Here is a 27,110-nt window from a genome sequence, read left to right on the forward strand (position 1 = left end):
CCAGATCTATTCAGGACAGAGGCAACCTTTCAGATGAAGGAAAGGAGTGATGCAATTCCTCGTTAGTATTGTAGGAGGATAGCCATGTTGGTTTATGGAAGCAAAACATCAGGTGTCTGGGATCACCTTTTGGTACTAATAAATACAATTTAGCCAAATTTTATTACTAATAAAATTAGTTAATTACTAACTACAGGTAGTCCTTGATTTACAACATTTAGTGACCATTTGAAGTGACAATAGTACTGGAAAAAGTGACTTATGACCATTTTTCACACTTATGACCATTGCAGCATCCCCAAGATCATGCAATCAAAATTCAGATGCTTGGCAACTGATTCATATTTAGGATGGTTGCAGATCAACTTTTGCGACCTTCTGACAAGCAAAGCCAATGGGGAAGCCAGGTTCACTTAACAACCATGTTACCAACTTAACTGCAGTAATTCACTTAACAAGTGTGGCAAGAAAAATCGTAAAATGGGTCAAAATTCGCTTAACAAATGTTTCACCTAGCAACATAAATTTGGGGCTCAATTGTTGTTAAGTCAAAGACTACCTGTACTAATAAAATTTGGTTAACAAATTTTAGCAAGTGGCATTAACTTTTGTGAACTTACAGCTTTTAATAAAATTTGTTAACCAAATGTTATTATAAAAACTGTAAGTTCACAAAAGCTAATGCCACTTGTTAAAATTTGTTAGTCACAAAAGTTCCTCCCAGACACTTGATTTATTCAGCATTATAGGTAGACCTCAGCTTACAACAATAATTGGGACTGGAACTTCCACCACTAAGTAATACAGCTGTTAAGTGAGTTGCACCTGATTTTACAATTCTTTTGCTGTGGCCATCACCATGATCCTTAAGCAAATGTGCCTCTCTCCTTGTCAAAAGGTGTCTGCAATTATCACACATGCATGCTGGTTGCCAAGCACTCAAATCACAAACACATGACCACATGGATGCTATGATGGTCGCAAGTACGAGGACGTGTCATTCGCTACTTTTTTTCAATGCTGTCATAACTTAGATTGTTAAACAAATGGTCGTAAGTCAAGGACTATTTGTACAAGTTTCTATGATGGTAGGAAAGATAGAGCTAGCAAGAGTGTTTCTCAACATTGGCAACTTTAAGAGGCGTGGGTCTGAATTCCCTGATCAGCCTGTTGGAAGTTCACAGTACGCGAAGTTCACATGCCTTAAAGTTGCCAATGTTGAGAAACACTGATCTAGGTGAAGGTGCAGTTCTGTTTTGGTACCAGGTGAATCTGATGATCCAACAATATGATTTGGGGCTTGTAAATGCACAAAGTCTAAATATGCTGTATTTCTGTGGTTTCAGGAAATCAGAGACTTCCATTTTGGGACAATTGCAGTCTCTGGAATTATTCCAACTGCTCAAGTGTTATTGACCCCTCCCATCCTGCCATGGAGCTCCATGCCTATAGGACCATCTGCGAATGCGCACGGCTTTCACACATGCAATGCACATGCACGAATGCCGTCTACGCATGCGCACGCTGTATGCAAGTACTTTCGCGTGCATGCATGCACAGGAGAGCTCCAAAGACAGCTGGGTCCTCTGAATTGCACGCATGTGCACCAGAGGCTCGAACACATGCACAGCTGCAGGTGAGTTGGGCGACGGCTCTGCGTGGCACCTCGGGCACGCGTGCCATAAGTTCGCCATCACGGCTATAGGATAACTTTTCCTTTGGTTGCCGGAAAGAACAGTGCTTTGTCCTTTTTTTTTTTTTTTTCCTTCACACTTCTTGTGGTTGGGCAGACTAAAAACCATTCAGTCAACCAATTTGCAGGAAATCTTCTAAGAGCAGATAACAAATCATATAGAAGCTTGGGAGAAAGACAAGCAAGGACCCCACTGTTAATACATTCACCAGGAGAAAACACCGTTCATATACTCAGGTCCTCTGTGTATGTGCATCAGGGGTGAAATCCAATTTTTTTTTACTACCGGTTCTGTGGGCGTGGCTTGGTGGGTGTGGCAGGGGAAGGATACTGCAAAATCTCCATTCCCTCCCCTCCTGGGGGAAGGATATTGCAAAATCTCCATTCCCACCCCACTCTGGGGCCAGCCAGAGGTGGCATTTCCTGGTTCTCTGAACTAATCAAAACTGGTTCTCCAGAATCTGTTAGAACCTGCTGGATTTCACCCCTGATGTGCATGTATGTAAGTGTGCAGTTGTTGACTCCTGGCGATTGGCTGGACAAATCCCTGCAGATTTCTTGGCAAGGTTTTTTCAGAAGCATTTTGCCCTTACCTCCTCCGAGGTCTGAGAGAGAGGGACTGGCCCAAAGATACTCATCTGGCCTCAGGCAGGACTAGAATTCACAATCTCCTGGTTTCTAGCATGGTGCTTTAGTTACTACACCAAACTGGCTCCATCACATACTCAGTGCAACAGCGCCAATTAGATCTATAAACATCATGCATTAAACCTGTTTATTAAATTACAATAATATTCTATTAACAGTTACAAAATCTGTCTGTATATTTGAGGTGCCTTTGACAAAACAAGAGAACTTCTGGAAGGAAAAATCCAGATAGAGCAGGAATCCTTGCAAAAGAGAAGCAAAACAGAGTTTTGGTGAAAGAGCTGCAATCCCATTCATGGAAAGGCTCTTGACTTTGGCAGATGAAAATTCAAACCTTTTTCTCTCGTCTGTCATGGAATGTGTTTGTCTTAGGCCATTTAAATGCATGTGAAGTAAATAACAGAATGTACAGGTAATCCTTGTTTAGCAATAGCAATATCACCTAAACTTATATACCGCTTCATAGTGCTTTACTATCTAAGCGGTTTACAGAGTCAGCATATTGCTCCCAACAACCTGGGTCTTCATTTTACCCACCTCGGAAGGATGGAAGGCTGAGTCAACCTTGAGCCGGTTGGGATCGAACTCCTGGCAGTCGGCAGGATTAGCCTACAATGCTGCATTCTAACCACTGCGCCATCACGGCTCTTAATTTAGAAACCACAATTGAGACCGGCAACCTAGTTGTTAAGCAATGCGGTTGTGAAATACCACGGTGCTTGTGATCTTACTTCAGTTTTCCTTTGCTTTACTGACTTGCAAAGGTTTTAAATGCAAGGATTGGTCATGACTGGTTATTTTTTTCATCACTGTCATAACTGCAAATGGATACTAAGCAAGGTAGATGCTAAACGAGGACTACCTGTATAGCCTTCCCATCTAAAATGGGAAAGGTGTTTTAGGTCTGCTGTGGCATGCCGGTCAACAATTATCATCTTTAATAATCCCTTGCTGGGTGGAGTCTGGGCAAATGAATGGAGCTGAGTGTTTACTGGCCGGATGCCCTTCCTGTCGCCAATGCGGAGCTGTGTTCAGCAGATATATTCCCAATGTGCCCAGAGAGAGAAATATCTGCCTCTACGCAGGATCGAACACACAGCCTCCCGATTGTGAGGCGAAAGCTCCACCTCTAGGCCACCGCACCACTCGCATGCCAGTCAACAATATCTTAGAAGAAACGACTACATCTTTTCCAAGTCTCACAGTTTGATACTTTTCTTTAAAGAGTAACTGATAAGTAGGGTGAGTGTGCCCCACACCAGATCTGAAACACCATTCCTGCCCTGGATCCCAAACACCACCCATGTAAAAACCAGGTTGAATCATCAGCTGCAAATGTCCAGTAGAAATTCTGTCTCATCCAATAAAAGGGCCCTCAGTACATTTGGTTAGGATAAGGCCACAGAGGCAGGAGAGAGACCGGATTTTCTCCCGCATGGATCCGCTGGTGCCTCTTGTGGTGAGAACTCCGGCTGAAGCTTTTCCCGCAGTAACTACAGGTGTACGGCTTCTCTCCCGTATGGATGCGGTTATGCTGGGTGAGGGTGGATTTGTCGGTGAAGCTCTTCCCGCAGACGGAACAGGTGTAAGGTTTCTCCCCTGTGTGGATCCTCTTGTGCCGGATGAGGTTGGAGCTGACGTTGAAGCACTTCCCACAGTGGCTGCACTCAAAGGGCTTTTCGCCCGTGTGGATGCGCATGTGTTTGACCAGGTCCGAGGTCTGGTTGAAACTCTGCCAGCATTCAGCACAGGTGTGGGGGATTTCAAAGGGCGAGTCTTGCTTCTTAGAAACTCTGGGTCTTTGAGCACGGCTGAGGTGAGCTGAGCTGGGGGTGACCACGGCAGTCTCTGGGGTAGCGCAACTGCTCTGCCGTTTCCCCGGGGGGCTCTTCAGAGGCCTCTTCTCATGGGAACTCTGGCCGAACATTTTCCCACAATCAATGCACTGGAAGGGGGTCTCCCCCGAGTGGGTTCGCGCATGTTGCTCCAAAGACGACTTGTCTGTGAACCTTTTCCCACACTCTGAGCAAAGATAGGGCTTGCGCTCCCTTGTGTGAATCCTCCGGTGCCTGCTCAGGTTAGAACTGAGGCTGAAGGCTTTCCCACAGTCGGAGCATTTATGGGGCTTTTCTCCAGCATGGAGTCTCTGGTGGCTCACCAAATCCAAAGTCTGCGCAAAGGTTTGCCCGCACTCCGTGCAGATGTTAGGATTCTCCCCCGAGTAGCTTCTCTGGGGGGCGGTGGTGCCCTTTCGCTTCCTGGCCCTTTTGTTGGGGGTCCCTGCTTTCCCTTTCTCTTCTCCCAAAAGCAGGCTCTTCTGCTGCTCTTCCAACTTCCACCGACTCTTCAGGCGTCTTTTATGAGTGGAGACCTGAGGAAGTTTCCCTCTGGACCTTTTTGGAGGCATCATGAAACGGAGAGTTCTTCTTCCAGGTCACACCTGTATTTCCATAACCTGTTCAAAGACGACGACAACAACAACAAATCACAAAGCCACATAAGTTCCAAAGAAGCAGTTGGGTCAAAAACAATGCAGGTAATCCTCGACTTAACAACCATTCGTTTAGTGACCGTTCGAAGTTACAATAGCACTGGAAAAAGTGACTTTACACTTAAACTTACACTTACAACCACTGCAGCACTCCCCTAGTTACAGGAGTGTCAAACTGGCTGCCCATGGGCCAGATGTGTCACGCACAGGCCACGCCCATCCCAGCTCCGCAAAGTGAAGAAATGTCACATGATGGCAACGTGACGCCACATGTTTGACACCCGTGCCCTAGTTCATGGTAAAATTACTCAGGCCCTCAGCAACTGGCATGTGTTTATGACAGGTGCATTGTCCTGCGGGGGGGGGGGGTCATGTGATCATCATTTGCAATGCAGCCGCGCGGATGGTGACGGGAGCGATGTGGCGCTCCCATGTGACCCCCCTCCTGCGCGAGCTGCACTGGCTCCCAGTGGTCTTCCGGGTGCGCTTCAAGGTTTTGGTTACCACCTTTAGAGCGCTCCATGGCTCAGGACCAGGGTACTTATGAGACCGCCTTCTGCCACCAGTAGCCTCTCACCGACCAGTTCGCTCCCATAGAGAGGGGCTCCTCAGGGTGCCGTTGGCCAAACAATGTTGACTGGCGGCCCCCAGGGGGAGAGCCTTCTCTGTGGGGGCACCTGCCATCTGGAATGAGCTCCCCCCAGAGATACGGAGGATCCAAGACTTACGCATCTTCCACCGCACCCTAAAAACGTTTTTATTCCAACAGGCTGGTCTGGCCTAACTCTCCCTTTTAAATTGGCTTTTAAATTGAGTTTTAAATGTTTTTTAGATAAATTGGATGTTTTTAATTTGTTTTTTGAGCCTAAATTATTTAATCTGTTTTTAATAGTTTTTTAACTTTTGTATGTCTCTGTATTTTATTTTGGCTGTTCACCGCCCTGAGTCCTTCAGGAGTAGGGCGGTATACAAATATGATAAATAAATAAATAAATAAAATAAAATTTCTAACCTTTCCAGTTGGCTTCCAACAAGCAAAGTCAATGTGGGAGGCCAGATTCACTTAACAACCACATGATCTGCTTAACAACTCTGGCAAAAATGTTGCAAAATGTGACAAAACCCATTTAACAGCTGCCTTGCTTAGCAATGGAAATTTGGGGCTCAATTGCGGTTGTACGTCGAGGACTAGCTGTGATCATATTAGAAAATCTGCACATTGACAAAATTTTCCTCCGTCAAGTACACACCCACGCTCTCTTTTAATGGTTTTCCAGACTCTTTCTATGCCACTGGCCATTTCCTCTAGCAGGGCTGCCACTTCTGCGTAGAGCTGCCTTCCTGATCTGGACTCCGCCAACTGCCTTGACCCCCACAATTCTCAGGGGTCTCTGTCCCAACACATGTGCATTGAAGGAGACCCTGAGAAGCTTCTAACAGATTAACAGAGTTGGAAGGGACCTTATAGGTCATCTAGTCCAACCCCCTGCCCAAGCAGGAGATCCTACCTACACCATTTCTGACAGATGGCAGCCTGGTCTCTTCTTGAAAGCTTCCAGTGATGAAACTCCCACAACTTCCGAAGGCAACTACTGTTCCATTGGTTGATTGTTCTCACTGTCAGAAAGATCCTCCTCATTTCTAGGCTGAATCTCTCCTTGGTCAGTTTTCATCCATTATTCCTTGTCTGGCCTTCAGGTGCTTTGGAAAATAGCTTGACCCCCTCCTCTCTGTGGCAGCCCCTCAAATATTGGAAGACTGCTATCATGTCTCCCCTGGTCCTTCTCTTCACTAGACTAGCCATGCCCAGTTCCTGCAACCATTCATCGTATTGTATGTTTTAGCCTCCAGTCCCTGGTTGCTCTCCTCTGCACTTTTTCTAGATGCTGCCATTTCAAAGTTCTTCTGGGCAAACAAAAGGCCATTGCATTATCTGCAGCTCTTCAACTTCTTGAAGTTAAATCCTGCTTTTTCAAAAAATTGGAACGCTGCTCCAACTTTCCCTCACAGGAGTGGTGCAGACCAGGGGTGAAATCCAGCAGGTTCTGACAGGTTCTGGACAACCGGTAGCAGAAATTTTGAGCAGTTTGGAGAACTGGCAAATACCACCTTTGGCTGGTTCCAGAGTGGGGTGGGAATGGAGATTTTGCAATATCCTTCCCCTGGACTGGGGTGGGAATGGGGATTTTGCAGTATCCTTCCCCCAGGAGTGGGGAGGGAATGGGGATTTTGCAGTATCCTTCCCCTGCCACACCCACCAAGCCAAGTCACGCCCACAGAACCCGTAGTAAATAAAATGGATTTCACCACTGGCCTCAACATCTTTTTTTATAGCGTGGTGACCAAAACTGGATGCAGTACTCTAGGTATGGTCTTACTAGGGCTTTATAGAGTGGTATTAGTAGTACCTCACTTGATCGGTCCCTTTAAGAGCTCCAGAGAAGGAGAAACCCCAGCCAAAGCAAGTCTTAATAGGGCAAAAGGCACCCGGGCGCAGGTGGCGTTAAGCCTTGCTCATCCTCGTTATTTGCACCCAGCGGAGAGAGCAGCCGGTTAAGCGCACAAATGCACCGAGGGGGAGAGAGACGAGGCTTACTTGCATCGCTGGCGAGGAAGGCGTGCAGACCAAAAAAGGACCAGGCGCCGGAATCCCTCCTTTCCTCGGGATGGAAAAGGGAGCTCGGCTCTTGCCTGTCGGTTTGCACTCACGGCGGAGACCGGGACGGAAGGATTAGAGGCATCCGCTCGAGAGTCCAGACGGCCGCGCCGTCGCTCTGCAAGTCAGTCGCTGCCCCGACTCAGCGTCCGAGGCTCCTGCCCGGCTGTAAGCGATCTGGGGCTGCGGAGCTGGCAGCGGAGGAGGAGTGGCAGGAAACGGCACCCGCGCCTAACCTGGGAAGCCCAACCTCGGCGGCGAAGGAGAAGGGCGAAGCAAGCGAGGCGGAGGGCGAGCCGCTTCTTCCACCGAGGGAGCCCTCTCGCGGCCGCCGATCTCCGGCTCGGCTGCGCGGCGTGTGGATGCGTCACGAGTCCGGGTTTAAGTCGAGTTCGGCGCTGGAGACTCTCCTCACACCCCGACACCCCTAAATTTGCAGCGAGGCAGAAGAGGCTTGTCCTGATCGCCTTCCAGTATAATCGTGTAGGGCTGTTTGGGGAGGGGTCGAGCCCCTAGGCATCTCAGGGGAGCAGAAATGCCGGAGGCTAGCGGAAAAGGGTTCGCTTGTGCCCCCTTCAAACCTCTCTGGGGAGGCCCGATTAGTTTGTTTGTTTGTTTGTTTGTGTATGTATGTATGTATGTATGTATGTATGTATGTATGTGTTTAGACTTATATGCCGCCCTTTCTCCGAAGGGACTCAGGGCACCTCACAACAATAAAACAGAAAAATAAAACAAAAACTCCGGGTTAAAAGTTACACATAAAATCCCTAAAATCAATTAAAATCCATTTAAAAACCCCCCATCAGTCCAGTCCTTAGTTACTTGGAGGTGGAGTTCAAATAAAGTGTGATTTTTTTTTTACTGGAGTTATACCTCACGTTTATCTTGTGCAACTGTCGATGTTGGATAACCCATTTGTGGTGTAGGGTTTCCTGCCTAAGCAGGGGGTTGGACTAGAAGACCTCCAAGGTCCCTTCCAACTCTCTTATTCTATTCTAACTAACCTCCGCTTCCATCCCCATAACAACCTCCCTGCGAGGTGGGTTGGACTGAGAGAAAGAAATTCACCAGGCTGACTGCATGCCTAGAATTCCTGGTCTCCCAGTTTCTAATCTAGCATCTTAATTTCTAGGCCAGTGTTTTTCAAACTTGGCCACTTTAACATATGGAAAGTCAATTATTCCTCCCGTTTGGGAGTTGACGTCCACCTATCTTAAAATGGCCAAATTTCTCCTCAGGACGCCACTATAGGGCATTGCATGCCAAAACAACTAGACACACAATTCCCACCCACCCATCACTCTGCTAAACACATAATGGCACTGACTTATGCCTAAATTCCTTGTGTGTCCAATCACACTTGGCCAATAAAGAATATTCCATTTCCAATTTGAAGAAGTCTACACCAAACTGATTCAATTTATGGACTTCAACTAAATTAAAAACCTATTTTTCAAGATCATAAAGATCTTGAAGCCCTTATTTTGTAATTGCCTATTGAATTAAGTTTCCAAGTTTCCCCATTGTAGAAATTCATTGAACTACTTGAGCCAAAGACTGCATCTCAGACCATCCTAGTCACAGGGCTGACTTTCTGGAAAGCTTGAAGGAGGGAGAGCTTATACACTTACAAAGTTGGATCATTCTCTTTAAAGCTTCCACTCTCTGATTCTTGTCCCACCCTCTCTTTAGTGTGTTGCTGCCATCTAGCAGTCAAGCTCAACCCTTCCAAGACTGAGTGGCTGTGGCTCCTGGCATCCCAATATAGTCAGTTGACTCCATCACTGACTATTGGGGGTGAGTCCTTGGCCCCCACAGAAAGGGCTCGCAATCTGGGAGTCCTGGATATGCAGCTGTCCTTGGAGGAACATCTGACAGCTGTAACTAGGGGGACCTTTTGTCAGGTTTGCCTGATTCGCCAGTTGCGGCCCTTTCTTGATCGGGATTCCCTGTGCACAGTCACTCATGCCCTCGTCACCTCTCGCCTTGACTACTGCAACGCTCTCTACATGGGGCTCCCCTTGAAGAGCACCCGGAGGCTCCAACTGGTCCAGAATGCAGCAGCGCGGGTAGTGATGGGAGCAGCATGGCGCTCCCATGTAACACCGCTCCTGCGCGAGCTGCACTGGCTCCCAGTGGTCTTCCGGGTGCGCTTCAAGGTGTTGGTTATCACCTTTAAAGCGCTACATGGCATCGGGCCTAGTTATCTTCGAGACCGCCTGCTGCTACCAACGACCTCCCATCGTCCTGTGCGCTCCCACAGAGAGGGCCGCCTCAGGGTGCCATCAGCCAATCAATGTAGGCTGGTGACCCCCAGGGGGAGGGCCTTCTCTGTGGGGGCACCTACCCTCTGGAATCAGTTGCCCCCAGAGATAAGGAGAATCCAAGACCTTAGTGCCTTCCGCCGTGCCCTTAAAACCCACTTTTTCCAGCAAGCCGGGCTGGCTTAAGAAGAAATTTTAAATGTTTTAATTGGTTTGTATTTTTAATTTTGGGCCAAATTTATATATATTTTAATTGTTTTTAATATTTGTATTTCATGTTTTTTAATTCTGGCTGTACACCGCCCTGAGTCCTCAGGGAGAAGGGCGGTATATAAATTTAAAAATAAATAAATAAATAAATCTGAATTTTGGCAGCCCAGATTTCTTGGCCAGTTGACTATGATATTTACTTACTTATTTGTATCTTGCCATTATTTTTTTACAAATGACTCAAGGCAGCAAATATATCCGACACACCTTCCTCCTATTTTCCCCACAACCACCACCTGTGAGGTGGGTTGTGTTGAGAGAAGGACTAGCCCAGTGGTGAAATCCAAATTTTCTTACTACCAGTTCTGGGGGCATAGCTTGGTGGGCATGGTGTGGCTTGGTGGGCGTGGCAGGGAAAGGATACTGCAAAATCTCCATTCCCACCCTACTCTGGAGCCAGCCAGAGATGGTATTTGCCGGTTCTCCAAACTACTCAAAATTTCCGCTACCAGTTCTCCAGAACCTGTCAGAACCTGCTGGATTTCACCCCTGGACTAGCCCAAAGTCAGCCAGGTGATTTTTATGGCTAAAGCAGGACTTGAACTCAACATCTCCTGCTTTGGAACCTAGTGCCTTTGGGAAATATGCAAATCCAAACCAAGCAAACCACATTATGACTAAGTGAGGTTCATGAACCTGTGAAACATGTAGGTTTGGGGTTGAATCCTGCAAGTAATTCTGTTACTGCTAATGGAATTTGAGACTCTTGGAAGGCCACTTGGACAATATGAAAGGTTCAGATCGGTTTCAAGACCTGCCAGTCATCTGAATGTCAAACTACAAACTATCAAGAAACCAACCTGCTTAGCTTCCAAGTCCTCCTGCTTTCCAAGCCAGGCTTTTGGTTCATCTAGTCCAGCATTATTTAACCGATTAACAGAGTTGGAAGGGACCTTATAGGTCATCTAGTCCAACCCCTCTCAAGCAGGAGATCCTATACCATTTCTGACAAATGGCAGCCCAATCTTTTCTTTAAAGTCTCAAGGGATGAAGTTCCCACAACTTCCGAAGGCAAGCTCTTCCATTGGATGATTGTTCTCACTGTCAGAAAGTTCCTTCTCATTTCTAGGTTGAATCTCTCCTTGATCAGTTTCCATCCATTATTCCTATTAACTGGCTGCAACTTCAAACTCAGATTCTTTGCAGTCCTTCAGCTTGAGAACTCTCTAGTCTAGTGGAGGCCAAGGAGAACCAAGATTTTTTAAAAGAGAGCCAAGATGTTTTAAATATAAAAGCACACAGCCTACCTTCCTGATCTGCCAGTAGCTGATCTCATTTTAGATTATTTCCATGAGTGTTTTCTCTCTCCAGGGCCCATCTAAAATCAGGAGTGGAGTACACCCATAAGTGTCTTTCAGTGTGATGCAAATATCCTTCAAATTTTAAGTAGTGTGCTTCCAATATTAATATCTGACCATACAATTAATAAGCCCACCTGCTGTGTATGCTGGCCGACCAAGCCAGTGTGGCATGGTGATCGAACCCTTGGCAGCCCTTGAATGCCAGGGTTCAAGGTAGGGGTGAAATCCAGCAGGTTCTGGAGAACCGGTAGCGAAAATTTTGAGTAGTTCGGAGAACCGGCAAATACCACCTCTGGCTGGCCCCCGAGTCGGGTGGGAATGGAGATTTTGCAGTATCCTTCCTCTGCCATGCCCACCAAGCCACGCCCACAGAACCAGTAGTAAAAAAAAATGGATTTCACCACTGGTTCAAGGCCATCCTCAGCCATCCAAAATCACTAGATGGATTTGGGTTAATTACACATAGTCCTTGACTTACAACCATTTATCTCAGTTTACTAATAGCATTGAAAAGTTCCCCAGCCCCCTCAAATTGGAAAAAAATTCTTGAGGTGATCAGGTGATGGTGATGGGGGATGGATTTCTGTTGGTGTAATATCCTGATAATGAGATTATTGCTTCACTCACAAAACATTACAATATACAGTCCAATCTGCCTTAACTTTTTGCCTGAAAACTCTTCCCCTCCCTCCATTTTCCGTTGCATCTTTTGTGAAACGTTGGCTTCAATGTGCTGCCATGTACAATGTGTTTCAAAGTTGTGACACTGATTGCTGTACATGGGAGATGCTGCTGGAGCAAAACACTTGCTACTTATGCAATTAGGGACTTCTGGCCTCTGCTTCTCTTCCATCTCACTGCAACACTTGAGCTCCACTTAAACTGAAGGGAGTCGACATTCCCTTTGGCAAGAATTACCACCGATTTTCATCTCCTGATATGGATCTCCCCACACTCTTTCCTTAAATCTTCGCACCCCATGCTGTAGGGTTGTTGATAATACTGGCAAGTCCTCAACTTACAACCATTTGTTTAGTGACCATTCCAAAGTTACAACGGAACTGAAAAGAAAGTTACTGATACCATTTTCACACAACCGTTGCAGCATCCCCATGGCCATGTGACCAAAATTCAGAGGCTTGGCAACTGGCATGTATTTATGACGGTTGCGGTGTCCCGGAGTCATGGAATCAACTTTTGCAACCTTCCGATAAACGAACTTGACGGGGAAGCTAGATTCATTTAACAACCGTGTTGCTAACTTAACAAATGCAATTTCCCCTTAACAACAGTGGCAAGAAAGATTTCAAAATGGGACAAAACTCACTTAACTATTGTCTCACTTAGCAACATAAATTTTGGGCTCAACTGTGGTTGTAAGTCAAGGATTACCTGTAGTACTGTAGTATTATTTCACAGACAAATTATTTTTGTTCCTTGACTTAAAATAAGCCAAATGAGGTTGACTGCAAGAGTACACGCTGTCTGTAGTCATTTTCACCTGCTTCTTGCAAGACCAGTTTTAGGGCTGAGGAGGGGATTATTTGAGGGGAGGACAATGGCAGCTGTGTAAAAATGCCCGTTAGGTTATTTCTCCCCTACACGTATTTGCATCTAGCTCTGCTCAGAGAACTAAGTTTGAATATGGAAAAGGAAAACTCTCAAGAATGTTATTTCCCCACCTAAAGTATAAAGTGAATAATAGTTTCTATAACATTCAATTCAAGTGAGTATTGCAGGTAGCAATAGCAATAGCACTTAGACTTATATACTGCTTCATAGTACTTTTACAGCCCTCTCTAAGCTGTTTAGAGTCAGCCTATTGCCCCCAACAATCTGGGTCCTCATTTTACCCACCTCGGAAGGATGGAAGGCTGAGTCAACCTTGAGCCTGGTGAGATTTGAACTGCTGAACTGCAGTTAGCAGACAGCTGAAGTAGCCTGCAGTGCTGCACCCTAACCACTGTGCCACCTCGGCGTCCTTGATTTACAACCATTTGTTTAGCGACTGTTCAAAGTTACGACAGAACTAAAAAAAAGGTGACTTACAACCGGTCCTTGCACTTGTAATCGTAATAGCATTCCCATGATCAAAATCCTGGCACTTGGCAACCAGCATATATTTACAACATTTACAGCATCTAGCGGATTGTGTAATCACTATTTATGGCCTTCCCAGTTGGCTTTTAATCTTTAAAGTCAATCTGGGAATCTGGATTCGCTTAACGATCACATAATTCTTTGAACTGCAAGGTTTTGCTTAAGAACTGTGGCAAAAAAAAAAAGATCATAAAATTGAGCATGATTCAATTAAGAAGTGTCTTGCTTAGCAATGGAAATTCTGCTCTTAGTTGTTGTTGTAAATCAAGGACTAATTGCACGTAAATTGCAAATCCTTTCTATGCTTCGGTTATTAAGGCAAAGGATCCTGTGCAAGACATCTTAGAAGGTAAAACAAATGTATTAAAGGGGCTCAAAACTCAGGGAATTTGCCCAGATGGTATTTCATAAAGCCACTAGAAGATGATATAAGTCTATTACTACCTTTTCTGAGGAGCAAAACTTTCTTCAATTGGCTGCATCACCTTCAGACCACCAGGCTATCTGGTATAGCCTGATTAAATCGGACATATTTGCTGAAGCGTTTCATAGTGGCTGAAGGGCTATGGAGAAAGCCTGCAAGCCCAACTGAGTATCTGAAGATTATAACCTGGAGCTGCCAAGTCCTATCATTCATGAGTTGGTTTAATTCTTTCACAGTTAATGGTCACCAGCAGACCATGAAGACATAACTCCCATGGTTGGACTAATGTTCTCCATAAAACAGCATCAGCCAAAGGGTTATAAAGCAGCAATGCTACAAATGCAGAGCATAGAAGAGATCTCAAAAAAAACCCATTACCAGTGCTCTAAAAATGTTGGATTCAGAATGAAGCCAGAATTACACAAAACAATAATGTCACGGATAATAGCCAAGCATCACCACTCTGCTTACCTGCTTATCTTTTTAGAAACCATTTTTCAGGGGTTCCACTGAAAGAACCTTAGAACTATGACCAGATTTTGTTATGGAGTCTTAATTTTTCTTTCCAAAATGCATCAGGAAAAGTATCGAACATACTAGCAAGGAAGTTCCCAGACCAGGAAAAGAACAATAAAACTTCTGTCTCGGTTCATGTATCATGATAAATTATGGGTAGTTTGCTGATTTTGGCTTAGTGTGCCGAATGCTTAGCTTATTGTAGACCACGGTTTACATTTTATGCAGTGTGTAAATATAGCCAACTCTGGCTTGTTAAGGGACTCACAATGTAGCAGTAAACATAAAACCAAGCATCATGCTTATTATAAAAATATTCACTCAGGGAGAGGGAGAAAAATATTCCAGGTTTGAGTATACTTCTCACAGTTGGACTGATTAAAAACAGCACACAATTCAGCCTGTTTGCATATGAAGTTGGACACAGTTTTTGAGCATGGTTTTGAATACAGAAGCAGCAGGTAAGGATTCTTTTGCATTTGCTCATCCAAAACAGACTTAAGATATACATCAGACCACCAATCACTTGAAAGGAATATCAAAAAGTACAGGTAATCCTCAATTTACAACAATTCATTTAGTGACCATTCAAAAGTTACAACGGCACTGAAAAAAGTGACTATGACTTACGAATATTGCAGCATCTCCACTGTCATGTCATCAAAATTAAAATGCTTGGCAACTGACTCATATTGACAACGGTGGCAGTGTCCCAGGGCTCACCTTTGACGACCTTCTGACAAGCAAAGTCAATAGGGAAACCAGATTCATTTAACAACCGTGTTACTAACTTAACAACAGCAGTGACTCACTTAACAACTGTGGCAATAAAGGTCCTAAAATGGGGCGAAACTCACTTAACAAGTGACTCACTTAGCAACAGAAATTTTGGGCTCAATTATCATCGTTAAGTCAAGGACTGCCTGTATAGTTCCACACTCCCTTCTCCAAGATAGGAGCATTTTCAAGAACCAAAAGTTAGTGAAGAAACCTTTGCTGTATGATCCCTGAGGAAGACATAAGATTTATACATTTTGCTATTTTTTTTTTAATCAGAAAAAAAGCATAGAGGAAACCCAAGAATGAGTGGAGGAAAGGCAAATCCGAGGCTGGATATTATTAATTTCTGAACAATGATTTTCCCTAATCCTTCCTTGCAAGTTTTTATTTTAAGAGCTAAATTTAGGTTTCATTTATCTGACCCTTGTCTTGGTATCAGCTCTTCATCCTGTCCCACATGGAACAGGCAGCCCTCATGACCGTAACAGCACATTGTGATCAGAAGTCGTGACTGCCACTAAGTGAAGTGTCCGTGTGTCATTACCTCATTTATAAGCCCAGTCCCTGCTCTCCCTGATATGGTTGTTAAATGAACACATGGGTCATTAAGTGGAGCATTGGGTGCCTCAAAGGGAGGCCTCTGGGAGGCGTGGCATCAGCCCTTCCCCAGGCCCAGAAGTGGGTTTCAGCGGGTTCTGACCAGTTCTGGAGAACCGGTAGCGGAAATTTTGAGTAGTTCGGAGAACCGGTAGTAAAAATTCTGACTGGCCCTGCCACCATCTATTCTCTGCCTCCCGAGTCCCAGCTGATCGGGCGGAAATGGGGATTTTGCAGTAACCTTCCCCTGGAGTGGTGTGGGAATGGAGATTTTACAGTATCTTTCCCATGCCACGCCCACCAAGCCATGCCATGCCCACCAAGCCACACCCACAGAACCCACAGAACCACAGAACCAAGCCACACCCACAGAACCAGTAGTAAAAAATTTTGAAACCCACCACTGCCCAGGCCTTACCCACTCTGAGGCAACTGACGCTCTGCTTCCCACCCCTCAAGGGTTCCTGCAGGCCTTGAAAATGCTTCCCACCTCTCTGGGCCTCATCCTACATTAGCCAGCACACACTTACCTTTCTCAGGCACTGGCATTAGGGAAGAGCTCTTTGTTCCTGGACCATATGGTGTGATCTCAGAAGCCACTGCTGTTTTGAGGGCAGCCACACTGAACTGTGGGTGTTTGGAAAATGGTGGTCACTTCTGAGACCATGCCATGCACCCCAGGGAACAAGCTCACCTTCTCTTAAACACGAGTGAAGTGTTAACACCACTTTATAATGCCTCGGTAAGGCCACACTTGGAATACTGCATTCAGTTTTGGTCGCCACGATGTAAAAAAAGATGTGGAGACTCTAGAAAGAGTGCAGAGAAGAGTAACAAAGATGGTGAGGGGTTAGGAGGCTAAAACATATGAAGAACGGTTGCAGGAACTGGGTATTTATTTATTTATTTGTTTGTTTGATTTATATGCTGCCCTTCTCCGGAGACTCAAGGCGGCTTACAATACATTAAGCAATAGCCTTCATACTTTTGTATATACCTGCTTAGTAGGGCTTTTGGCCCCCCCAAGTAGTGTTCTTTTTTATACAAAGTCAGCTTATTGCCCCTACAATCTGGGTCCTCATTTTACCTACCTCGGAAGGTTGGAAGGCTGAGTCAACCTTGAGCCTGGTGAGATTTGAACTTGCAGTAATTGCAGGCAGCTGGCAGCTAAGTGCTACTTAACAGCACTTTAGTCTGCTGCGCCACCAAGGCTCTAGTTTATTTCTAGTTTAATGACTAGGGGAGACATGATAGCAGAGTGCCAATATCTCAGGGGCTGCCACAAAGAAAAGGGAGTCAAGCTGTTCTCCAAACAAAGCACCTGAGGGCAGGACAAGAAGCAATGGGTGGAAACTAATCAAGGAGAGAAGCAACTTAGAACTAAGGAGAAATTTCCTGACAGTGAGAACAATTAATCAGTGGAACAACTTGCCTCCAGAAGTTGTGAATGCTCCAACACTGAAGTTTTTAAGATGTTGGATAATCCTTTGTCTGAAGTGGTGCAGGGTTTCCTGCCTAAGCAGGGGGTTGGACTAGAAGACCTCCAAGGTCCCTTCCGACTCTGTTATTCTGTTCTATGAGTTCTGGACTGCTGCAAACTCCTGTGGACCTTTCTAGAGCATGCAAAGGTGAATGACCATGAGGGTGCTGCAACAGCCACCACTTTGTGACTGTGTCATAAGTAACACGTATTTGGATGTCCTCCCGGTCACTAAATGACTGGTCGTAAGTTAAAAGACCTGTAATTCCTTCTGCCCACTACAGAGTCAGCAAGATGCACTTTACGATTGGTGCGATGCAAACAAATACCAGTGTATTAACTTGCGGGTCACTTTCTACATTCAAGATCTCAGCATAGGATAAGCTACAAGTTCTTCAGTTGCATTTGGGAGATCCTGGCCAAAATATGCAAAACTTGTATTGCCTTCTATTAGGAAGAAATGGCTCCCATAGCACAATTGTGACTGATGCTGGTGCCCTTGCCTACAATTTCTCTGGGTTGCAAGGAAGTATTTGTGAAAAATCCTTGCAAATGGGCCATAGAGGGACATCATCCTTTCTGCTCTTTCGTGTAATGTTGCTTACCACGAAAGGGAATAGCCTGAAGGTTACGTATGTATGGCTTAATTATCCAAGAAGTGAGCCCCTAGAACAGGGCTGGGCAATTAATTTTCCCAAGGGGCCACATGAGAAATTAGACTGTTATGGAAGGCCAAATCAATAGGGCTGTGGGTATGCAAGCACGCCAGCGGTGCTATTCAGCAGGTTCTGACAGGTTCTGGAGAACCGGTAGCGGAAATTTTGAGTAGTTCGGAGAACTGGCAAATGCCACCTCTGGCTGGCCCCAGGGTGGGGAGGGAATGGAGATTTTGCAGTATCCTTCCCCTGCCATGCCCACCAAGCCACAGAACGGGTAGTAAAAAAAATTGAATTCCACCACTGATGCACACACATACATAAAATTGAAAATAATATGTCATCTTCAAAACACAATAAAAGGCAATGCAATTGTATTGTGTGCAGAGCATACACTATTTCAGGGATGTCAAACTCGCAGCCCGCAGCCCGGTTGTGTCATGCGCTGGCTATGCCCACGCCAGATTTAGTGAAGGGGGAGAAAAGTCCTGATATGACACATGACGTCGCCGTGATGCCGCGAGTTTGACACCTCTGCACTATTTCATTTTTAATTTCCAATTGAAATTAGAAGGGGCCAGATAAGGACAGCCGAAGGGCCAAATGTGGCCCAGGGGCTATAAAATGCCAGGGTCTGCCCTAGAAGCACAATCGGTGGTGGAATTTAGAATAGCAAAGCAGAAAAAGGCAAACTGAACATAATAAGTTGGATTTTATTTTATTTTTTAAATTTTCATTCACCAGGGAAATGCTTAGATACGATGCCGATTAAATTATTATAAATCCCCATTCATTTTAACAGCATGATTGCTTTAAAATTATACATTACCTTTTTTTGGGGGGGGGGGAATGACTCACATGGACGCATACACATCCCAAGATATGCTCTAAATTAATGATAGTCACAATGGGGAGTAGGTTTCAATACCCACCAATCCAAAGCCCCAGGTCCCCCCACTGTTTACTTGTGAGATCCAGTAAGGTAACCCTCCCTGTGAAGGGAATGTTATTTGGTGTATATAGATGTATTTATACCTGAAATTAATGTGAAACCTTGCTTTGGAAAAAATGGGCAGACTGTGGGAAAACTCAGTGCACTGGGAAACATATGGACCATAAATACCTCACGGATGCCCGATGATATAGTTCATTCAAGTTCCATCATTAAGAGCTTAGTGTACTAATTATAGGTAACGGTGTGTGAGTATAGTGGTTAGCAAGAGAGTGAGAAGAAACATTTGGCAATAACCTTACTAATTCAGACTGAAGACTCATTGAGTCTGACAGAGCTTAGTATCTGCTGAGAATGTTGGATTATCTTCCCATCTTTTCAGACCAGCCTAGTTAGTTGGAAAAATAATATAATCCAAGATTCTATTATGACCCATCTAGAAACTGCGAGATTTTCATTAGTTACGGGATGGAACATAATCAACTCTTTGTTCTTCAACATCTGGTATTTAATTATATTAGCACTGGACCTGAATTTCCCTCCATTTCTCACAATTAGCAGGCCTTGTCTGATCTATCAGGAATGGGAGCATGTCACCTTCCAGACCAGAGTTTCTTAATTTTAGCAACTTTATGAAGTCTGGACTTCAACTCCCAGAATTCCCCAGCCACCCATGTTGGCTGGAGAATTCTGGGAGTTGAAGTCCAGGCTTCATAAAGTTGACAAAGTGGAGAAATGCTACTCTAGACAGAGCAGCAGGGACTGCTACAAACTGGAGACCAACCAAATTTGGAGGGAGAAAAGTTCCCTATTGCTGATGCATAACTCTTTTAAAAAAGTGAACTAGGCCAGGGATCTCCAACCTCGGCAACTTTAAGCCTGGTGGACTTCAACCCAGAATTCCCCAGCCAGCAAAGCTGAAAGTTTGCCAAGGTTGGAGACCCCTGAACTAGGCCACAATCCCCCTTTGTGAAACTGATCTTCAGGAGGCAAGATATGGAACCTTTCATAGTTTACTGACTTAGATAAACCCCATTATTCTTTCAAATGAGCTTCTGGGGATACAAAGGTTCATTGCCTTGGTTATCCAAGAATGCAAAAACACAAAAGGAAATGGTGCTTTGGGCACTCAAGACACTCTCTCTATGCCATTGCAAAAATACTTTGGGGTAGAGCTGTGCCAAGTGCTGCAATGACCAACGTAATGAATGTTAGACTTGCGGGCAACGCTGCAGTGATATTTCAGAGATGATGCTGCAGATGTCAGCATCATCTCTTTGAGGTCAGGTTCTACCAGGCCAATGTAAAAATAAGCAAACAAACAAAGAAAACAAAACCCCCAGAGCGCAAAACCAAAATTCTTACAAATAACGTGAAAACATTCTAAATGCCCGTGTTAACCAAGACATTGCTCTCCTGAACATAAAAAAGAAAAATGCAAACAAAAACAACTGGAATGCTTTGTGGGGGTTTTTTGTTTTTTGTTCTTTTCCCCCTCTATCTGTAGAACTAAGGAAACACTTATCCCTTTCCTTCTCAGTATCATCAGTAATAACTTAAAAGCCTTAATTAACCTGTAGAATCAACTGCTACAATAGGTCACAGATCATATCGGATTCTATTAAATGACAAATATTTTCGTAAAGGATATCTACGGAAAGGATAAAAGATAGCCACAAAAATTATTTCGCTACAGCAAAAAACATTCTTCTATGGACAGCTAATTTCAAACCTTCTCCACTGTGTTACTTATTTTTCATTTTCTGGCTACTTCTGTTAGATCTAGATATACAGCCCCAGCTGATTTCTATCAACATTATTGGCTTTCTTTTCACTAATTAATCAACACAACTCTCTGGTTAGTAGATCACTACATATTCCTGATGGATCTTTTCTTTCTCTCCATTTCCCCCCCCCCCCCCTTTTTAAAAATACTGACAAGAACCCGAGGCACAGAGGGAACAATTCTGCCTGCAAAGTGCCAAGATTCCAACAATATTTTCTCCAATCTGAGTAGCAGGGACTGGTAGATTGATCAGAACTGGTGAGAGAACATGTATCTGAACATAAACTGGATTTAATAAATGAAAACGTACACAGAAATTAAGGGATAAGGTGACAGCAGCTCTTCTGGACATTCCAACTTTGTCCTGAAGGCTGCGATACTTCAAATAAAATAAAATTAAAAAGCATCAGAAAACAAGACTCAGGGTCCACTAAGAATTTTGGTAAGATTCTCCATGGTGGAATAAATGCTAGGTATATGTGACCTGCTCACCACAAAAAATTACAAATATCCTCCATTTCATTACATATTGCATTCATATGTTTTGTGGTCCGGTAATACAGGTGTGTTGAGTTACTTTCAGATCCCACCTTGCTTAGTTTGGTTTTTAACCAGTCTGTGTGTACATGTGACACACATCCACACAGACATATATGTACACACCTCCTCAGTCTCCTGGGTGAGCAACTGAGGGAGTCTCTGGCCTGGAGAAGTCCAAGCACAATAGCCACACAATAGTCTCTTAAAGTGCCAACGCACAATTTGTCTTCCTGTCATTAGAGAATTATGACCATCTTCAGCTGCTGGATGTCCATTCCTAATTGCCAAATGCTGAGAAAGAGCAGCAAAGAACAACAGATCCAAGATTTGACAAACATAATTTTTAGAGAGGCCTCAAGGGAATTCAATCCACTCAGCTAATCACAACAACAGATCTGAAAAAAAAAAAAATCTCAGTCCATCAAAATATAGGTTTCACTAACTTGGGCCTTCTAATTTAGTAGATGGTTGTAGAGTGTGTTCAATGGCCAGGAAATATTCTCCCCTAAAGCCAAAGATTTATTCAGGCAATTTTACACCTTGCCTAAATTACTCCACAGAGTCTTTGCATAGAGATTGGGAGCCTTCCCATCTCTTTTTTCACTTGTGGCCTGGTCCGTACAATCCAGCTTCTCTCAGTCCAGTCTACCCAGATGTATGTGATTACAACTCCCATCCTCCGCAGGTTGAAGCGGAGGAGGATGGGAGTCACTATCCAGCATACCTGGAGTTCCCCAGGCTGGGGGGGAAGGCTTGTTTAGGTGAGCCAGAAACAAAGGGAATCAAAACAATGGAATCACCAGGAGGTTCGCTCATAATTAAATACAATTAGGAGATTATCAATAAATAATTTGACAGCTTTCCATACAAAAACAGAAGTGATATATACAGGATTTCAAAGTATCCCCAATATTCCTGTGAAGGACCTATTTCAGAAACAACCAAATATCGATATTCTGAAAACCCACCTGGAATTAGGAATATTCCAAGGCTCTTAACAAAATTCAGCACACGCTGAGCATTCATTCTAACTTACCCAGTGGTTTTCTCCAAATCAATTTGCTCTAGATGTATTGAACTGTAGTCTCATAAATTCGCAGAAAAGCACCACCACTAAAACTGCAGTTCAACCACCCCTAGAGAGCAATGTTCCTCAACTTTGGCTTGCTAGAAGATGTGTGAAATTCAACTCCCAGAATTCCCCAGCCAGCAAGCTACCTGGAGAATTCTGGGAATTGAAGTCCACAAATCTTCCATCAGCCCAGATTGAAGAACACAGCCGTAGAATATTCCAGGCAGGAAAAGGCTGCTCTGTACCACTTAGATTCTTATAACATCTTTAGACATTGCTAAGTTATATTCAACTGAAAGCAAACTTTCTGGGGCAGAAATCAGTCAAAAGAAACAAAAATAAAGGAATTTCCCCAAGATATAGTTATCTCTATCCTCCCTTCCAATGGGAGCAACCAGTTAAAACAACGGGATTGGGTAGGCAAAGAGGGGGTTCTCTCGGTTGTGGATCTTCTCATGTCTCTTGTGGTGGGAGCTGTGGCTGAAACATTTGCCACAGAACCGGCAAGCATAAGGTTTCTCCCCGGTGTGGATCCGATGATGCTGGACCAGGGTCGATTTGTCAGTGAAGCAATTCCCACACTCGGAACACACGTACGGCTTTTCACCGGTGTGGATTCTCTGGTGTCGAAAGAGGTTAGAACTGACGTTGAAGCTCTTCTCGCAGATGTTACACTTGTAGGGTTTCTCCCCCGTGTGGATGCGCATGTGCTTGATCAGGTCAGCGTTGTGGCCGAAACTCCGCAGGCACTCCGTACACGTGTTCATCACTTCTGCTTTCTGTTTCCCTTTGGGCTTCTCGTCAACGGCACTGGCGTTGGCCCTGTCCACCGGGGCGCAGACTTCTTGCAGCTCTTCCATCGGGTCCTTCAAATGCTTCTTCTTGTGAGAGCTGCGGCTGTAACTTTTGCCACAGTCAATGCACTCGTAGGGCTTCTCGCCCGTGTGGATCCGTTGGTGCTGAGTAAGGTTGGACTTATCGTTGAATCGCTTGCCACAGTCGAGACAGATGTATGGCTTTTCCCCGGTGTGAATTCTCTGATGTCGGTTGAGGCTGGAACGGACAGAAAAACTTTTCCCGCATTCGGAACACTTGTGCGGCTTATCGTCGCTCTGGACAGGCCACGGGCTGATCAGGCTGGAGTTCTGGATGAAGACCTTCCCACATTCAATACAGATATCCGGGATCTCTTCTGTCTGGGTACCCCGATGCACCAAAAAGGCTTTGCGTTTCTTGATGGTATGCACTGGTTTCACAGGCCATGTCATTGATGGTATCTTCTTCTCCCTTGTTTCAGACCCGCGGGCTTGGCTGTGTCCAGGGCTTAAGCTTAGCATCTTAAGCAATTTTCTTTTGGTCACCAGCTGCGAGCGAGCCTCTTCAGGGCTAAAGTTCTCCTCCATATGGCTCATCCTGTGACCTCCTCTCACCTGGTGGGGAGTCAACATTGTACAGTTGTACAGTTAAGGCTGGAGAATTTACACAACAGGAAAAACATCTGTACTTTAAGCCTGCCCCACCACCCAAATGTAAGCCCACAGCATTCAGAGTTCAAAGTTGTTGTTCTCATATCTGGAAAAGCTGCATTCCTGGAAAATTTCCCGTGTGAACAATTATCTTCTGACTTTTTAATCATTTTTCCACCAATTCACCTATTTTTCTGTTAAAAGATCTAATTTATACTTGCAACACAAACAACTTCTTAGAAAAGTATACACTGAACAACTAATGGAGTAAAATTTGCAGGACTTCTACCAATTCTATGCAGGAAAATCTATGCTACAAGGTTCAAAGAACAACCATGCTCTATCAATTAAAAACTTTCCTCTGGAGTTCTTGGTGCTCTCTGTTCTTGGTTATTTGCTTACAGACATTTCATTACCCATCACATCACAAGGCGCAATGAAGTTACTTACCATAGTTGTATAACAAAATGTCTGCAAACAAACTAAGTTCATAGAGTACCAAGAGCACAGAGTTCAACCCAGAGCTACAGATATTTTTTCTCTTATTGGATTTTACCCGTCTTTTAATGGGCATTTAAGTATTGTATCACTAGGAAAACTGTTTGGGAGGCCACAGTATTTAGAAATTCAGAATGCATGTGCTAATTTATATAACCCCCCTCCCATTATTTTACTATATTAACTTACTTAAATGTTATTAATAGCACGATATGTGTGTGTTAGACACGCTTACAAGTTTGGTTCAGTATGATAGTTGGAAAGTTTTGGGTTTTGTTCCACTTTTTTACACACAAAATAATATTCAGAATTTAAAATCCTGCATTCCCTAGAAAGGGACTAAATGGGTGCTGCGAACAGGGTGAACCAGCTTCTGATGTCTGCAAGCAGCAATTTACTATACTTATAAAGCCAGACATATTTGCTTAAGTTTAGATTGGACAGTCCTTAATGTCCTTTAACAGTAAAAAAAAAACCTAATAAAATGAGACACTTTCCCCCCTACCTCCCCTCCCGGATCTTCTGCTAGGAGCCATCATTTATAAACTCTACTTCATTTCTTCCTCGAGCAAAGCACATCCTAGAAGGACCTTATTCCAAAACATTTCCTTTACTCACTACACAGACAAGGGTCATTTTGATTAAGGAACATCCAAAATACAAAGGCTTCCACTCACACCTGCTGTCACTATGAAAACAGGATGAATAAGCCTATATAGTCATCGATAAGCGACAGTTTGCATTTCGCCCGGAGTGGGAGAACGGAAAAGAAAACAGTTCAGAAAGGAAAGGTATTCTGCGTATGCTCAGAGACATTATGCTTCCTCGCTTGCTCGTCCTTCCTTCCCACCCTAGATGATGGTAGCAAGTGCAAAGGCTTGCAACTCTACCCGCCGCTTTCCACCCGATTCCACTCCCGGGGGCTTGGCGGGGACACTCTACCTTGTGCTCCCGGACGCCCGAGCTCATAAAGGCGGCAGCGGCGGGCGCCGCGTCCCGCGGAGGTACGCAGACGGGTTGGCGGGGTGCGGAAAAGCCGCGGAGCCGCTTTGTGCCGCGAAGTCGGAGGGTGCAAAAGGTCCACGCGCCCGCCTACATCGCCGCCGCGCGCCGCCCGGGCTTCGGGGAAGGGCGCGAGACCAGCCCCGCGCCTGCAACTCGCCCGCCTGGCTTACAATGGAAGAGCAGAAGGAGGCGGCTGCTTGCAGCAAGAGCTACCTCTGACCCAGGAAACTAACACAACGCTGCCAAGCGGCCCAGTTCAAACAAAGCCAAGAAGCCTCTTGATTGCAAACGCCAGAGCCCCCTGCTGGACGACGGGGGATCTCACAGCGGCCTGCTGGGAACTCCCTGCCTCAATGGCAGGGCGAGGGCTTGAGGGTCTCTGAGCTTGTGCAGAGTGCCTTTGGAAGCGGAGGTGGATGGGTAGGGGTTCTCCTATCAAAGGCCTTCCAGCTGCGAGAGTATTTGAGCGGATTTAGGGAGGTCTTGAAAATTCCTCTTTGTGTTCACAGCAACCCACAAATTAGCCATTTGTGTGTGAATACAGACTTTTTAGAATAGAATAGAATGCTTTATTGGCCAAGTGTGATTGGACACACAAGGAATTTGTCTTGGTGCATACACTCTCAATGCGCATAAAAGATGGATTTCTTCAAGAATCATAAGGTACAACACTTACAACACTTAATGATAATCATAGGGAACAAATAAGCAATCAAATCACATTAGGAAACAGTCAATATAAATCGTAAGGATACAAGCAACAAAGTTACAGTCATACAGTCATAAGTGGAAGGAGATGGGTGGTGGGAACAATGAGAAGATTAATAGTGGTGCAGACTTAATAAGTAGTTTGACAGTGTTGAGGGAATTATTTGTTTAGCAGAGTGATGGTGGTCGGGGAAAAAACTGTTCTTGTGTCTAGTTGTTCTGGTGTGCAGTGCTCTGTAGTGTCGTTTTGAGGGTAGGAGTTCAAATAGTTTATGTCCAGGATGGGAGGAGACTTTGGAGACGGGGTATGATTCAGTTTCTGGGATTCTCCACAAATGGATTAATTGTGGGGATTAATACATAATGTTTAATTAATATGTGATTGCAGCATCACACATTCCTTCTATCTAAGTAAGGAAGCCATTTGTACATGGCCAAACACCTTTCACAGTGTAAACATTGTTTAGCTTCAATTGGTAGTATTTACATACTGTATGGGATGACTTGACTTTCCCCTCCCTGCATCCCTCTTTTTTTTCCGCGTTCTTGGTTTCTGATTGCCATTAATTGCAGTGTTATGCATTAATTTATTTGCATTTTTAATGGATTAAATTACGTTAGCTACTTTAAGTGCTTTTTCAGCACTAAAGTGGAATTGCAATGTATTTACCGAATGAGTGAGTGAGCGAATGACTGCCAATAAATTACAGGCTTTTTTAAAAAGCTATAAGATTGTGCCTCCCTATTTTCGTATTCCACAGTCATTTGTATTTTGATGCATAACTACTTTAAAGGGCCTTCTGGGAGAAATGGCCACTGTTTAAGTAGCCATGGGGGGGGGGGAAAGCTTCCTTCTGTTGTTTCAGATCATGTTAGTTTGTGGATTTATTGAGTTGTTTTTTGCTATTCCTTTTATGCCTTGAGACCTAGATGTGAAGCAGGATATAAAACTATGTACAATTTGTAATAAAATATTGCATCATTCAGTGCATGTTTTTTTAAAATGGCCATGGGTATTGCAAAAACTCACAAGCGATATACATCCATCCTACAATTCCATTTTGGGATAAGCAAAGTTATGCGGAGGGCAAAAAAGTCAGAGAAGACTTAGTGCTAAGAAAAGAAACATAAGAAAAGAAACATAAGTAAAACTAATTACAATAATGCTTGTCCATTTCTTTTAAGAGTATGTGTTGGGGGAGAT

General features: G+C 44.5%; 1 protein-coding gene across 1 annotated transcript; it reads right to left on the minus strand.

Annotated features, from left to right (window-relative positions):
- Positions 1-3,716: 3,716 nt before the first annotated feature.
- On the minus strand, positions 3,717-25,352 carry LOC139310177 (zinc finger protein 271-like). The gene is made up of 5 exons (XM_070934340.1): positions 25,136-25,352; positions 22,631-23,659; positions 16,274-16,370; positions 7,739-7,835; positions 3,717-4,767 (listed from the first exon to the last, which is right to left on the minus strand). Exons 1-5 carry the CDS (start codon positions 25,160-25,162, stop codon positions 3,717-3,719), a joined length of 2,301 nt encoding a protein of 766 aa, XP_070790441.1. The 5' UTR covers positions 25,163-25,352.
- Between the last annotated feature and the right edge of the window lie 1,758 nt (positions 25,353-27,110).

Source organism: Pituophis catenifer, unplaced genomic scaffold (genome assembly GCF_029215685.1).
Source record: "Pituophis catenifer annectens isolate HBS135680 unplaced genomic scaffold, rPitCat1.0.hap2 SCAF_2, whole genome shotgun sequence".
NCBI lineage: Eukaryota > Metazoa > Chordata > Lepidosauria > Squamata > Colubridae > Pituophis > Pituophis catenifer.

Coding starts and splice junctions, on each gene's coding strand:
- LOC139310177 (XM_070934340.1), bottom strand. CDS start 25,162: ATGAGCTCGGGCGTCCGGGAGCACAAG. Junction 16,371..22,630: donor CCTACCCAATCCCGTTGTTT/TAACTGGTTGCT, acceptor AAACACCCACAG/TTCAGTGTGGCTGCCCTCAA. Junction 7,836..16,273: donor AATGCCAGTGCCTGAGAAAG/GTAAGTGTGTGC, acceptor CACGCCGCGCAG/CCGAGCCGGAGATCGGCGGC.